We start from the raw sequence: 16,303 nt of genomic DNA, 5'->3' as shown, positions 1-16,303 counted from the left end.
ATTAGGATAGTTCTGGCTTGCATTGGAGTCTTAAGGATCTGAACACTGCCTGGGATTATGTCTGAGCACAACCTGTTTTGCACACTTGGGGTTTCTCCATCCCCATTCTCAGATGAATGGCAATTTTTAGAGAGACCTTGCTGAGCAACGGGGGATTCCATTCCCACATTACCACTACTCTCCTGTTGATTTCATTCCTGAACCCCTTTCTTTTTTTTGATCTTCAGAAACGAGTTCAGACCCTGGGTAGATGTCAAGCCGGTGAAAGCTATAAAAGCCAAGGCCCAGTACAAGCCGCCAGAGGAGAAAATGACCCATGAAACCAGTTACAGCGCTCAATTCAAGGGGGAAACCAGTAAGCCTGCTCCAGCCGATAACAAATTCCTGGAGCGCAGAAGGATACGCACTCTCTACAGCGAACCCTACAAAGAACCGCCAAAGGTGAGAAACGCAGCAGAAGGGACCTAGGGCCATCGCTGCTCCTGGTGGGACATGTCCAACACAGTAAGGCTGGGCTGAACACTGCCTGCTGTCGTTCCCCTTACGTGGCATCTTCATTTCTGACCAGTGGGTGCATCAGGGGATCCACCTTGGGGATGGTGGTGGATGGAAAACTGAATATGATTTGGCAAAGTGCGCTTGCCGCCATTCTGCACAAGGCACCCGTGTGCTTGCAGAAAGGCACCTGTATGCTGGGCAGCAGGGCCAGGGGGGGATTCTCCCCCTCTGCTCCGCTCTGGGAGACCCCCCTGCAGGGCTGGGTCCAGCTCGGGGGGCACCAACAGCAGAAGGACACGGACCTGCTCCAGCGGGGCCAGAGGAGCCACGGAGATGCTGGGGGGGCTGGAGCCCCCCCTGTGAGGACAGGCTGGGAGAGTTGGGGGGTTCAGCTGGAGGAGAGAAGGCTCCGGGGAGACCTTAGAGCGGCCCCCCAGGGCTGGAAGGGGCTGCAGGAATGGGGGGAGGGACTCCTCATCAGGGGGTGTAGGGATAGGACAAGGGATAACAGGTTTAAACTGAAAGAGAGTAGATTTAGGTTAGATGTAAGGCAGAAATTGTTCCCTGTGAGGGGGGTGAGGCCCTGGCACAGGCTGCCCAGAGAAGCTGTGGCTGCCCCCTCCCTGGAAGGGTTCAAGGCCAGGTTGGACGGGGCTTTGGGCAACCTGGGCTAGTGGAAGGTGGCCCTGCCCGGGGCAGGGGGGTTGGGACTTTAAGATCCCTTCCAGCACAAACCATTCTGTGATTCTATGGGCTGTGGTACAGGTTGATGCACTTTGGAGACAATAGTGCCCTCCATCAAGCTGTGAGGGTAGGGCCCAGATGAAGAGGTTTTTGCATTGCCATCTCCCAGGTGATTATCTAGACAGCTTTATCTTTCTCCATCCAAAACTGTAGGCACCCCACATTATACTTTATCCCAGTAACAACATGGTAAGAACCAAATCTTCATCTGCAGTTAATTCAGGGGGCTCCATAGACTTTGACAGTAAGCACTTTTGGCTTTGATCAGATTGAGGACATGTGTCAAAAAGGGCCTGGACTGAAATGTCGTCCACCATCTAGGAGCAGTGGAGGATCTGCATATAATAGGAGTCAGTCTGTCCTAAACCCAGGACCATTACTCCTTCCCAGAGTTTTTAAGTGCTTAGATCTGTGAGGTCAGGGATGGCAGAGCCATCATGGAGGAGCTGAAGGCTTTTGTTCCTCCTTAATCTTCAAGCTGTCGTCTCTGTTTTGGGGGGGCTGTAGAAACAGGTGGATGCGAGACACTGTTGTGAACTTTGCTCAGGTGCCAGTTGGTGTCTTAATGACTTTCCCAAGTAATTTTCCTCTGTTGTGGCAGTCTATTAAGGGACAGACTGCGGAGTCATGTCCTGCAAGAAAGTTGGGGATTTGAAGCAGCCTCTTTGTCCTGGGCATCATTTATTTTCTTCAAATCCAGAGAGAAATTCCCTGTGGGCTTGTAAAGCCCTTCCTGAAGTCAGAGAAAGATGGAGGAATTGATAAAATGACTGATAACATTCCCTCTCCTATTAACCCTACTGTGTCCTGATCTGGATGTGATGGGCTCTGCTGGCTTCAGGGGCACTGTGACTTCAGGGCATCAGCACCTTGAAAGGAGTTGGCCGTTTGCAACTCAGCATACCTCAAACTGCTCCCCTCCCTTCGTGGCAGGGCGGAGCAGAGTAGACAAGGAACATTCAAGCTGCTTCTGATCTAAATCCTGTTTTCCACCTGTCCTTGTGTCTCTCTCTCTCTCTCTCTCTCTCTGTCTCCCCATCTCTGTGTTGTCGTTTTTGCATGTCGCCCTCCATGCAGGTGGAAAAGCCTAGTGTAAAGCCTTCCAAACCAAAAAAGACCACAACAAGCCATAAACCCCTGAAAAAGGCCAAAGACAAGCAGATTGCATCTGGCCGGGCTGCCAAGAAAAAGAGCGCTGAGACCTCCAACACAGCAAAGCCAGAGGACAAGGAGAAAAGTAAAGAGATGAACAATAAACTGGCTGAGGCAAAAGAGTAAATGTCACTGCACTTTCCTTTCCTTCTCTTTTTTTTCCTTTTCTTTCTTTCTTCCTTTTTTTTTTTCTTTGATTAAATAAAGGCCACAAAATTAATTAGAGGCTTCTAATCTGCTTTTTGTTCTGATTGTATTAGAAGCTTTTCTGTTTTATTTCCAAGGAGGATTAGAGAATCCTTGTTTCTGAGGTCAGGTTGTTCTGCTTTGCCTGCACAACACGGCTCTGCACAGAGTGAGGGATGTGGGAATGCACAAGTGGGGTCGTAGGAGATGAAGGTGATGGGTCACCTGTGATTGTGTCCAACAGCCTGTCCCTTTCCTTGGGCTTGGTCCTTCAATGCTTTGACAGCGTGGAATGCCCGTTGAGCCATGGAAGGGCTGTGCTCTCATCCCATGAGGCCCTTCTGGGGTTGGCTTTTGTTTGGTCACCTCCCACTGGTGTCAGCAGGTGAAGGGTTTTGGAGACAGAGAGGATCAGATGTTCATACGTGGTGCCGTGGATCTGCAGTAAATCCACCAGTCAGTGGTGTGGCCAAGAGCAGTTTCCCCTGGTGACACTGGTGGGACTCTTGCTCCAAGAAGCAAAGGAAGGAGATCCTGTGCAAATAAAGGCCCAAACCTTCCCTCAGGATAGCTGGGGGATAGTTCCAGCTGCATCAAGGCAGCTTCACCCATCAACACCACTCAAAGGACTTGATTAATTAAAAAGAAAAAGGAGTGAGGGAAGGCACAGAGAGCAGTGAAGACTTCCCAAGCATGTGGCAGGTCAGACTAGGTTATCAGCAGGCTGTTCTTCCCTATTGTTTTCCCTAGGTTATGGATCTTTTGAGTTATTCCTGGTTTGTTTTGAATCTTGGTCTGCTTTCTTCGCTTCTGGGGTGCCAGTAGACAGAGCTAGATTTCAGAAAGAGGTTGAGTTGGCAGACGTGGCCTTCCAAGGGGTAGAAAGAAGTAAGTCACCAAGGTTGTCTCGAACTGTCAGCCCCTGTTGTTTTGACTCTACCAGCTGTTGGAGTTCATGTGGGCTTGTAAGCATCCCAAGAGGGCCATAAACCAGTTGCTGGGATCCCCAGACTCCCTCCAGACAACATCTCAGGGTTTCAATCCTATTTACTGTGCTCTTACTCTAGGAAATCCCCGTGCCCAGCAAGACCAGTATGGAAGTTGTAAACACAGCGAGACCATTTGTCAGCGAGTATGAACTGGCCCAACAGACTGGCATTGCATACCCCAAAATTTGGGTTGCTGAGTCAATGGGAGCTGGGAGAGGTATGGTCCCAATCCAAATTTAACTCCAGGGTTGGGTCCTTAAATGTGTAAGGATTAATCGTGATCCCACCAAACTGAGCTGTTAAAAGTCTCCTGTAGCAGAGTAGCTGCAGGTCAGGATGCAGGGTTCTTCTTTATTTTTGCAGCTCGATATTTCTGTCCTAACGTGTAGTCCAGCTTGAAACTTTCGGAGAACAGACAATTGGGAAGAATTAAGAGAGAGATGGGAAGTAGAGTAGGGAGGTGGTGTAAGAGGAGAGTATCAGAACTGTGTTGCTGTAGAGGTGTTTGACTGAGGAAAGTCTTGCTGCTGGGATGTTGTAGAGAGGTGAAACTATCTAACAGAAAAAGAGGTGGGCTGGGAGAAGGAGGAGTCCTGGTTTTGGGGTGTCACCCCGTTAACATTGGGTCTTTCGGAAACGTAAATGAGTGGTGGGCTGCTAGGCTGAGAGAAAGTTTCCGAAGAGGAGGAAAGCTCTGTGGTATACAGACAGTGACATTTGCTGGCCTTAGTAATGAATAAATGCCAAGTTCAGTGTATTGTGTGATGTGTCCTGTTTGCCTTGCGCTAACAGCCTAAACCTTTGAGTATAAGTAAGTGTAGTGTTCTGAATTCAGTGGTGTATTTCCAAGCTTAGCTGTGTTAGAACTGTGTGCTATGAGCTAGTCAGGTTGTGTATGTGGAAAAATATATATTCATATATAGAAATATATATATTTAAACCTCCGATGTTTAGGAGGAAACCAGGGAAATCCTCCAGGAAGTAAAACTGTGGAAATCTTTGCGAATGTAGTGCATTTTTTGATGTGCATGCTCCATGGAGACGCTGACCTGTCCATATTGACCATTGCTTTTCTGAGTGCTCAGAAGCCCCTGCAGCACCGCTCAAGTGCAAATCTCAGCTCTGTCTCCAGAGCAGCTCGGCGAAAGGCTTGTGTTGAGCTGATGGAGAGGAGTGCTGCTGCTCACAGCTCTTCCCACCCCGTCACACAAGGGACAACTGGCCAGAGAAGCCTGAGCTTCCAAGACTTGGTGTGATTCCTTGGCATTTAGATGCTTCATGCATCTTCACGCTCCTCAGTAACGTCCTTTCCAATCGCAGGATATAGCAACAGCCGTGAAGATGACGTGTCACAGCAGGCAGAACATGGCAGGAAGGCACGTAGACAGTTACCAATAGCCCAACACACCGATCTCACTTTACGTAAGGAAAGGCCTTGCCAAACAATTCTCCCTATTATTTTTTGACCCTAAGTTGCACATTGAAAGAGACACCACACTTGCCACCATTTCACCTTGAACTCAATGGGAATTTAGCCCTTGACTTCAAGGCTAGCCAAATTTTGCCCAAGGAACATCATGAAGATGCTCAGACCACCTAAGGCAAGCATCTCCGTGATTCTGGATCAACTGCTCATCACCCAGGGCTTTGGGATTGCTTCTTCTCAATGAAGAGCATCCATCAGAGTGTTTGAATGAAGCATGCACCCCAAGCCATCAGAATATGGCCCTATGATTCCTTAACACATGAAGGTTTTTGGTGGCATCTAACTAAAAAGCTAAGTATGAAGGGCTAGCCAGCAGTCTAAATTCCCTCTCTAGTGAAGGAACTTTCCAAGGGCCATTGAGCTACCTATTTTGGACACCTTTCTGTGGGTGGGATGAATGATCCTTGGAAGGTTTCAATCTTTGCAGAAAGAGCCTGGGAGACTGGTAGGACCTGGGGACCTCCCTCTCAGACAGCAACAAAATAGGGGTATAAATCTCAGCCCATGTGCACCAGGTCCTCAGCATACCTCCAAGCATGCAATTCAGCATTGCACTGAATGCCAGGAACTGCAGCAGAGTCAGGCCTCGGGGTGAAATCCTGCACTGCTCTACCTTCCACAGACTTTATGCTCATTCGACCCACTCAGGTTTATCAGAAAGGAGACCAAATCTCTGCCGTTTCAAGTTCACTTTGGACTCTGAGCTTGTCGATCCCACTGGGAAAGAGTGCTCTGCTGTTCTGTGTTTCCAGCTACCACAATGCTGATTCTGTTTCACTGCTAATTTGTAATGTTTTGCTTTCCTTGTAAAAAGAAAAAAAAAAAAAAAAGAAAAGAAAAAAGAGAAATGTTTTGCTTTTTACCCTGTGAAAGTTCCTATGCTGTCTATTGCTTGCTTTCTCATTTTCACTGTATTGTACTGTTACTCCTTTCTGCAAAATGGTGCTATTTGCTGACTGAGCTCCTGTTTTCTGACTGCTTTGCACACCGATCACCTGCTTCTTCATTTGCAACGCGTCCGGTGTAAAAACATGGCTCCCACGAATTCCACAAACTCTTGCCTCTTGGAGGCAGATAGGAAGTGTCTAATTAATATTTTGTGGCCTGGGTTTGGTTGCGTATCACAAATTGTCTCTTGTAATGTGTTAAGCACACCTCCTCGTGGTGCTTTTCTTCATTCTTGCTGTTCTAATGAGAATCACACACACACACACACCACACAAACACACACAAATTAATGTATAGCCAATTGATTGTGACGTGCTTGTGATCTTTGCTTGCTCAAAGGGTTTTTTTTTTTTTCCAATGATAAATAAATGCTAAAGACGAATACCACCTCCTTGATCTTGTTTTCTCGATAAGAAGCACAATTAAGTGAAAGAAACGCCCTTCCAACAGTAATCAGATTTGTGTTGCATAGAGCCACCACTTCCATGCCTGCTGTAGGGACAACTGTCACAGTCTGAGTCCCTTTAGATGGCCGCTAACCTCAGACTAGCCTGACGTGAGAGCTAAGCATTTGCAGAGGTGAAGATGGACAGTGAAGTCATGTGGACGGAGCAGGTAGTTTGCTTTTATTTTCTCTGTGTACAGCCTCTGGAGCAGAGGGTTCGTGCAGTGAGTGCCCTGCATGCAGACCTGCTGCACCTTGCTCGTGCCCACGTCACCCTGGATTAGGGAGCAGAAACTGAGCCCCATCGAGAGCTGGAGGGAGGGGAGGTGATGTGGATGAAGTCACTTAATTACACATCCTTTTTCCAACTGCCTGCAGCTTTTACTTTGGCCCAAAGCCACCTGAAAGGGCCACGAGAGGGGTCAAGGGGATGTAAATCCTCACTGAAAGGAGGTGGCAAATTCTTGGGTTGAGCACTTTCAGCATGCTGCAAGGCTGGACACCGTTGAACAGGCACTTGGCAGTGTCTGTGGAAGTGCAAAGCCCTGATTTTTACATCAGAGAAAATGATGGATGAGAAGAAAGCAGGGCTGAGGGCACAGTTTTGTTTTAAATGGTGAACCCTAATCTTAGTTTCATCTCTTTTTGCTTATAATTAGCCTGTAAGCTCCTGCCTGCAATTTTTATTTTTCATCATGTTTTCTCTTTTAATGGCTATGCCAATAACATCCTTACCAACCTGGGGAGAATTGGAGTTGTATTTTGAAATCTCTCCTCCAACATAGCTCTGACGATTTCTATTGGAGCACCAACCCTTTTCTGTCTTGCCGTTTCTGGGTGCTATTTCTCATCCTTGCCTGGTTTACAAATCGCTTCCTGAATTTATTCCGTCTGTGACTACATGCTAATAACAGTGCTGCTTTCTAATGACCTGCTGTATCACCCTGCCTTCCCCCTCCCTTCCCCACCAGCTTCATCCGTTCATCAATCCCACACACTTACATGTTCGGAAAAGCGTTTCAGCTGAGCTGTAGGTCTGGGGATTTATCATTTCACCCCTCCACAGTTGGTATTGGAAAAAATGTTCATTGGTTGTTGATGAGGCTTATCTGTGACAATCTGTGTTGGCCAACAGAATGGTTCTCCCATGACACAAAGGTGCAGGGTGTTTTCCCATGCTGCAGCACGGGTGGATAATCCATCTGGTCACACTCACTGCTGGAAAACATGCCTGTGCTTCCCTGTCCCTCTCTGAACTTGCTCAGCACAGCAAAGCCTAAACACCCCAGGGGGCAGGATGCGTTTCTAAGAGAGAGCAGGACCTACTGGGCTGACGTGGGGATGTGCGCTCCCTGGTCTTTAACCATCACTGTCTGAACCTGCTGCTACTCACTCCTTAATCTGTGCCAAGCCATTAGTGACTGGCACTGCCCTCCTGTTTCCAAGGGCTGTTGTGAGAATGATGTCTGTGCAAAGCGCTGGAGGTGGGTTACTACAAATTAAATGCTTTGTCTTACAAGAGCATTTAGTGTGGAGGTGCTGACTGGAGTAAAAATAGTCTTTATTGTCCGTGTTGGTGTCTGGTGAGGGGACGAGGAGGGGGGAGAAAATATTGGCGTGTTGAATTTAAGGAGTCAAGTCTGCTTCTCACACTCTTAATAACGGAGCAGCGGAGTGCAGCTTTGCAGAAATGTTGCTTTGACTGCACAGTGTGTGAGCAGCCCCGTGAGGGGTGGCTGGTATGGTTTGGATTTTAATCAGCTGCTTTCAGATACATTGTGTGCTGAGGGCTTCAGCACACAGCCCCGAAGACGTGCATGGGTGGATGAAGAGATGCCTGCCTGGTGCTCTCATCCCTCCATCCTATCCCTTGTATAAGATGGGAGCTTAAGTGCCTTGGGCACAGGACTGAGATTTACCAATTTTGCCACTTCCAAATCTCTGAGCTTCCTTTGGAAATCTCAGTTATTATTACATCCCTGACTGGTAAAGCGAGGTCAAAGGATGAGTGTGGATATTTTGTGGGCTGACATGTCAGCCTTTATACGAATGCACCGATATCCTTTGGATTTAGGGGTTATTTAGAGATGTGCCAGTGCCAGTGAGAAAGGGACTTTTTAAGAAGATGTCTCTGTCATAGCTGGTACCTCCCAACATCGAAGGAATAACCACCGTCCCCAACAGAAACGGCAAATAAAGAAGAGGAGCTGTGCAGGAAGAAGATCCCTAGTATGATGTTGATGACATGGCCATGTTCAGCACTAAGAACAGTATCTTTTGCACAGTTGGGAAATACTGTGATGTTCAGACATGGGCTTCAGCTCTCCCTGTTTCCAGCAGCGTCATGGTAAGTTTGATCTAACTGGGGATTTGACAGCTCTCTTCCATTTACTGTTAGTCACCTGAGCTTTCTGGGTTGGGAACAATTCCACTAATGCCACTGGCTCTGCTCACAAGCTCAGAGGTCTGCGATGAGGGGTAACACATCTCTTAGTACTTCAGGACTGGTGGTTTATCCTGAACTATGGACTGCTTGTAAACAGTCTTAATTTCTCTTGCAGGGTGCCTTGGAAACAGTTCCCTAATCATGACTGTCACGTGGAGGAGTTGTGAGCCCAAGGACAAAAGAAAAGCCTGCTAATGGATTGAAGGCATCTTCATGCTTTCTAAAATGCCAGCTTTCCCTGCAGGGAGTCTGCTCCATGGAAACCCACAGCAAGGACCAGCCACAGAAAAATGATGGATGAGGAGTAGTGACAGATCTTGCGATATGTGAGAGCACTGAGGAATAACAGTTTCTTCAATGCCAGCAGTTCGATGATGTGAGAGATGGAAAGGGAGGAGCATTTCTGAACCCCCCTCATTGTCATCTGCCCACCTCCCACCCCACCTTAGCCTGAGACATTGCAGCAACCTCAAACCCCTGAGCAAAACTGGGTCTTCCCACATCTCTCCTTGGGCAGCCAGAGACCTGCGTGCCCTGCCTTGCTCAGAGAGCTGTGGGGAGCTGGGTCATGGCAGAGGGTGAGGAGCACCCTGCACAGCATGTGGTGGAGGGGAGCTCCCCACACGACGGCTGTGGCAGATGGGTCTGTCCTCATCAGTTAAACTGCACCCGGGAGCACTTGATGGTGCCAGTACCCAAGGGTCAAGATAGGGAAATCCTGAGAGCAGTCCCTGGTCTTCGGGCTGACCTGCTCCTTGGCTTGGTTCAGGATTTAGTTCCCAGCTGAGGACCAGTTCAGCCATGGCCACCTTTTTTAGAGCCCAGAGAGTTATCAGCAGGGACACGAGCCAGCAAGGCACCTTTCATTTAATGAATTAGATAATGTTTTGGAGTCGCAGAGCAGTGGACATCCTTGCCCCTGTTGCCCCTGCTCCCTCCCCTCTCCCCAAGTCTCATCGCTGATCAGACTTCTCTGTCCCTGTTGGCTCCTTCCCATGCAGTGGCCTCACTCCCCCATCAGACCCCATCTGCCCACCATGCTGCTATTCCTTCTTGCCTTCAAAATCGCTTTCCCTCCACCTTCCCTGCCAGCTTTTCCGTGTCTGTCCCACAGCTGCTTCTCCAACCCTTTGCTTTCACCCACATCTCCACCTTCAGCACCTTCCCCCTCCATGTCATCCTAAGCACCCAGCCCTACCAGGGACCTTCTCCTTCCCATCCTCCCCAAGTTACTGTCTCGTGTCCTGTCTCTCTTGGACTGTAAGCCTTTTTTTCTTTGCCTGTACTGTGTGATAACGTTCACTGCGTAGAATAAACAATACCTCACCTGCCAACTGCCCTCTCTCTCTCTCTCTTGTTTCTTAGTGTGGCTTCAGTAGATGTGTCTGCAAGTGCACTGTGTGTCTGTCCTCGTGGCCGGTTCAGCAGTTGGCCTTGCTGTCGGAGCTCTATCCGTAGTCTTTTGGGATGACTCTGCTCATGTTTTTGTTCCCCGGTACCTTTCTTTTTTACAGCCACAGAGACAAGCTTTGTTGTCTGTGTAGAAGCCCTGCATATTCAGAGCTGCATGACCTCCTGTCCTTTACGGTTCTGGTGCATCTGATAAAGAGGTTGCCTTTCTCCAGCTTTGTGCAGAGATGTCCTGGGCTGGCAAGTGGCTCAACAAATGGCAGCAACTGAGGAGAATGAAGGAGAAATCTTGTAGCCCAGAGCAGAAGCAGCCAAGGGTAAAGGAACCGCATTTCCTGGCACAATACAGAAAACAGTGGGCAGAAGTGTGCCAGTGGAAATCCAAACAGATGCACCTCTCAGGAGAAGCAGAAGCTGGCTTAGCAGCAGGACATGTTTCAGAGAGAGATGCCCAGGAGGCTTCTTGTGGTTCAGAAGGTGCCCTGGACATCTGCTTCTCCATCCCAGGCTAGGACTAGACATGTCCATGGTCTCTTCAGCCTGTGAGTACAGCAGAGACCCAATTGTGACTAAGACCCAGGTGGCTCCTTGCTGCCTCCTTGTCCTAATTTATTGCCTGAAAGTGCTAGTTTGGTCTGTGCTGGCTGGTGCTATCGGTGCACATGGAGATGATGCTTCTTCCCAGGTGCTCCATACACACAGGGAAAGTTACAGGAGCAGCTCAGTTCCTCTACCCTTCCTGTGACCCTCACTGCCCATGGTGTGACACCACCCTGCCAGAAAGCAAAGGCGACTCCGTCTCATGCCGAGTGAGCAGCTGAGCTCACAGCATGGCCATCGGCCTGGTTTCATGGGCCATCTGCAGAAGTTAGTTCTGAAGACCTAACTCAAGGTCAAACTGAAGCTGGTTGGTGGACATGGATGGGAGAAGGATCAAGCGGTGCCGAGTGCCCTGGGCTTCCTCCTTGGGTGTGCAAGGGCAGACAGAAGAGGTGAAATGTGTGGGAAGCTCTGATCCTCCGTGAAGATCCTGGAGATTTCATCTAGGACAAGTGAGACCTGCAGCTGAGTTGTGCTTGACATCCCCAGGCTTTAGGAATTCCAGTGTAGGTACTGGAAGGAGGCAGTGAGAAAGAAGATCCCTTGGTAGAGGTAATGCCCTGCATCCTTTCCTATGTGCCACCATGATCTGCTCCCACCTGCTGTGCTTTCACAGTGCTGCTGCCTCTCCAAACTCTAGACTCCAAGAATGAAAAAGCTCCAAACCAACCTAAAACAGCAGCCAGAAATCTCAGCTGCACAGTTTTAGGGACTGAATAGTCTTTAGGACAAGATTCCTGGATGCCACTGAGGTCCCTACCTGACCTTGGAGGTACCTTGAAGTCTTCTAACATCTAAATTTCTGCTAGCAGAGCTTTGTAAGACCTTCTATATCTGCTGCTTTACAGGTGGACATTTGTTTAAATTCTGAAGTGCTGAGCTCCTTGTTGCTCTCTTCATACCTACATCAGGTCAGATTTCACAAACAAACATTTTCTTCTCCTTCAGCCCTTGCTGGCCCCAAACTGGTGGATATTTCCAGGGCCCACCCCACTTACGCAAGCGATAACAATCCCTCTGCTTGCTTAGATACGGACCCAGGCTGAAATTCTTCATTTTCCTGCTGTAACTTAGAGTGTTAGCCCCACTATTTGATGCTGTTGCCTTTTCTAAGGAATGTAACTATATTAAGTACAACATTAAGGCCATTTTGCAGGACAAAGACTTGTATTTTTGTCGCTGTTATCACAGACAGCAAACTTCAATGCACAAAGGGCAGTAAAACATTCAGAAGAGAGAAGTGACTCACCTTATGCTGCAGCCTAATTGTTAATTGCATTTGCCCAGGAATCGATGAGTTTGTGTCTTCTGAGGAACATGAACCTGCCAAGGTCCTCCTGGGTGAGGGCTCTAACCAAAAGGTCAGTTCCTCCACAGAGAGACATCTCCTCACCTGAATTCTCTGGGAAAGAAAGGGCAGATTTCTCATAGTTCTTTTTTAAAAAATGTCCCTTCGGCACCAAACGTCACAGCTATATGTGCCTGCGACTCTTCTGCTGTTTCTGACCCACCAGTAGAGGATTCCTGCTGCTTCTAGTTGCTCTTGAAGGCAACTTAATTTTCCACATGGCTGGAGTTGGGTCTGTCTACACAGACTCTTCACAGCTCCCAAATAGTTGAAATGCTCTGAATGAAGATAATTTTGCAGAAGACGTAAATGTCATCAGCTCTTTTTGATACGAGACCACCAAGACATCAAGACCTGAATCCATAGAGGAACAAGGATGAGCTGTAAGCAGGTCCTCCACATCTGTGAAGAACAGGATAACGCTGTTGGAGCTCATCACTGTCAGAGGCAAGTTTAGACCCCAAGTCACAAGATCCCAGCTCCCTTTTGCTATACCAGGACCAGCAAAGAGGATACTCTGCTATGTGTGCTTATGGTGGTCATCCGTTGGTTATTTCCAAACACCACGTGCTGTCTCTGGGAAATGTAGTCCTGCTGAATTTCATACTTTTCTCTCTCTCTCAGACGTCACTCAAGTAATGATCTGTCACCTCCAATTCATCCCTTCTGCATTTCTCACCATGTCACATTACATAAATAACAGTTTGCCACCAGCAGCCCTTGTGAGGGCAAAGATCTCCGCAGTCTTTCCTCGCTTGGCTAAGACAAAGATCACTTGTAAATGTTGTTGCTTGTGTGTTAGGACTTGTGACATTTCAGGATCAGGCTTTCCTTTCAACCCTCCAATTTGCATCATCCCAGATCACTCTTCCCAGGCTGGTACCCAGGGTCAGACCTCGCTGTGCAGCCCTGCAGAGCAGCCAGGGCTGTTCTCCTCCCAGTGAGAGGCTGTGCGATGCTGTGTTGTCCCTGGTTACCGGTTCCTGGGGAAAAGACTTACCTCCCCCTCGCACTTCTTCCAGTTTAAAACAGGTTTGGAATGAGCTTTATTGGGAAGGCCGATCACACGGTTATCTGTATTCAATGCAAACGAAGAGGAAGCCAGGGGACAGGGATGGGGCATGACCTCTTTCTCCTCCAGGAAGCTGGGTCTTGGCCAACCTGCAATACATGGCTGAAGGATGCACACACTCATGAGAAAAGAGGCAACAGATCAAAATGAAGACGTATCCACCATGCAGACTTGTGCAGCGTGCACCAGCTTTCTTGGCTGCCTCAGCAGGGAGGTACCACACCAAGGCTGCTGAGAAGGGTGAATTCCCCTGGTGACTCTATCATCAGGGCTGAAGGGAAATGTTGATGGAGGGTGATTTCAAACAGTTTACGTTGCTCCAGGGAGGGCTGATTTTTGACTTTGAAGCTCTGTTGCAGGGCATCAGCAAGAGCAGGGTTGGACACCAAGGAAGAGGTGTGATTACTCTGGCGTTGACCCACCTACAACCTCGATCATTACATGCACACTGGCACAGGAAGACCTGAGCTCAGGCCCCACATTTACTGCATCCTCCCTTACCAGATCAGATGTGAAGATGTGCTCAGAGGGGGTGGCTTGGCATCTGGAGTAGCTGCTGGCAGCCTTCAGCCTGCCCAGCTCGTACGTGCGAGTGCCCTTGGGCACGCTCTCCGCTGGCGAGGATGTTCAGGTGTCTCCAGCCTTCTCCAGAGACCAGGCAACAGGTCCTGTCCTAGCAGGTGTCTGTGCATTAGCAGTATGGACCTGGTCTGTGCTGACAGTGGGGCATCTTTCCAAAGAGGAGCAGCCCTGCATTTTCCCCTAATCCCTTGATTTACGGTGCTGGGCTCACCCCATTCCCACAAGAACCGGTAGGTTGGAAGGACTCAGCAGTTTTCCTACACTGGAGACACAGGGGAAAGGCCTTGCCGACCTCTGCCAAAAGCTTCTGGGAGCAAATGTCTCCCCACTGTAAGCACAGAGGGCAGGACGGGGGTGAGTATTGGAGTGAGAGCTGTCCTGCCAGGGCTTTCCACACGATCCTGCCCCTCGAGCCTCTCACACAGGGGTGCTTAGACTCACGTGTCGGAGTTGGGCTGGTTTCATGGACCAAGGAGAAGGTAACTAGCAGCTGTTCTCCCGGCCATGGTGTCAGCCTCTCCTTCCCTCCCTTAACCTGCAGGCTGAGACCATTCCCTGCACAAAGCCAACATCAGGCTGGGGAACGAACGGGGATCTCCACAGTCCCTTAATGCAACTGCGGTGCAAAGCCACCCATTTTAAGGTTTCTCCTGCCTCCATCTGCTTCCTGCAGCCTCACAGATCCCTCCCCATCCATCACACATTCCTCCTTACCCCTGGAGATCCTCCTCCTCTTTCTCTCTCCTAACAAAGAGTGATTCCCTCATTCCCTACAGGCCTTTCCCTCCCCATCTCTCCTTCTGCACTTCAACAAGACCTGACCTTCCCTCCAGCACCCGTCCAGAGCTTCTCCTGGCACCATCTACCCTAACTCCCAGGCTTTGTTCTCTTATGCTCCCATCCAAGACTACCGCAGGTACAGAGCTGGCCCCAGAGCTGATCCTAACAGGCATCCAATGCCTTGGTGCCGCCACCACCTCCTGGTGTCTCCTTGGGGCGTTGGCGAGGAGGAGTGCTCTCAGATGGGGGTTAGCATGTGTTAGCTGGTCTTGCTTTCCCGTCGGTTGTTTTAACAGGCACCGGGTGCTTCCTGAGCAGCACGAGAGCTCAGCTCCCCTGCGTTATAGGGCTTTCACCACCCACCTTGAGGGAAACTGCTTCTTTGTGAGACAATTTTACAGCGAGGTGCTCAGTCGATGCAGGTTATAATCAATTGGCAAGCATTTTTCATAGCTGATGGGTGGGCCTGATCCTGGTCACAGTTGAACCAGGGCTGATCAAAAAGTCAAGAGCTCCAGCCCTCCCAGTTTTGTGGGCGTCCATAGGTTTTGGACCAGGACCAGCCCCACCAACCAGCCTGAGGACATACCAAACATGTGCGGGCTGCTTGGGAAGTGCTCTGCAGAGCCACTTGTCACAGGGAAAACTCCAACAACTCGGGGGGGGGGGCATTTTGGTTTTGTGCACCAGCCGATTGCTCCGACAGCTTTGCAATGATGCTCTTTCTCTGCTTCCAGGACCCCGGAAAAAAACACTGGTGCTACAGACCAAGAACCAAGTACCTTAGTGCAGGACCAACCCACATGAAGTCGAGCACTTTCTTCTGAGCGGCAGTTGGAGCAAATGTATAGTCTGCATGAAATGTCTATCGTCTGGCTGGCATATAATAAAGCTGATGATCAGAGCTGAATGACAATTTCTCTTGTCTCTCAAGCGCTGAGAAGTTACTGTCACCAGGATCTGTGTAATGCAGTTAGCATGTCTGTGCCTTGATTTATATTCAGTAAAGTCAGAGAAAGAAAATGGGTCCACTTCTCCCTTTATTCACAGCTGTGAAATGGTGCTGGTTTCAGTCGTGTCTCTAGTTTACAAGGGCAACAGGTAGATCAGGTTCGCTTCCATAACTCATGGAAGTTTCATATTGGATTTTGGAGATAATTCCGGAAGCCTAGTTGATAGCATCAGCAGCTCTTTCCAAAAATCCACGGAAGATTTTATGCACTATAAATTCTTATCCGCTTTCAGGAACTCACATTTGGATGTTGCACACCTTGTGCAACATCTGGCAGATCCCGTTGTCATTGTGCGGTAGCCAAGAACATCTCAGACCTCCTTCTGAGACTGTTGACATTCCATTTGTTCAATTTGCCATTTAGGATAAAGGCTGGACAAGACACCAAAACCTTGCTGGCAAATTAGTGCGTTTTTTTTTTTCCTCAACATTTTTTCCAAAAATGTTTCATTGAAAAAAATTTAAAGGACTAACGGGAAATGTTGTAGGAGGAATGAGGCTGGTTCATGGGATTAGCAGGTCTGGTTGTTCTGTATGCCCATCTTTTCTGGGTGAGGGTCCCTATGTCCATCACACGTATGCAGCACATGATGGGAGATGTAATC

The 16,303-nt window shown here is 48.9% G+C and overlaps 1 protein-coding gene and 1 long non-coding RNA gene across 2 annotated transcripts; both read left to right on the top strand.

Moving 5' to 3' along the window:
• Positions 1-202: 202 nt before the first annotated feature.
• Positions 203-15,702, top strand: MAP6 (microtubule associated protein 6). Its single transcript, XM_026848625.1, has 3 exons — positions 203-441; positions 2,320-2,516; positions 15,424-15,702. Exons 1-3 carry the CDS (start codon positions 310-312, stop codon positions 15,491-15,493), a joined length of 399 nt encoding a protein of 132 aa, XP_026704426.1. The 5' UTR covers positions 203-309; the 3' UTR covers positions 15,494-15,702.
• LOC113480070 lies at positions 3,059-10,845 on the top strand. Its single transcript, XR_003398418.1, has 3 exons — positions 3,059-8,795; positions 9,010-9,270; positions 10,409-10,845. It is a non-coding gene; the product is annotated as an uncharacterized LOC113480070 (long non-coding RNA).
• Positions 15,703-16,303: the final 601 nt, after the last annotated feature.

Source organism: Athene cunicularia, assembly GCF_003259725.1.
Source record: "Athene cunicularia isolate RWA chromosome 1 unlocalized genomic scaffold, athCun1 chr1_part1, whole genome shotgun sequence".
NCBI lineage: Eukaryota > Metazoa > Chordata > Aves > Strigiformes > Strigidae > Athene > Athene cunicularia.
The sequence above is the reverse complement of the archived record's forward strand: the minus strand, read 5'-3'. Positions and strand labels throughout refer to the sequence as shown.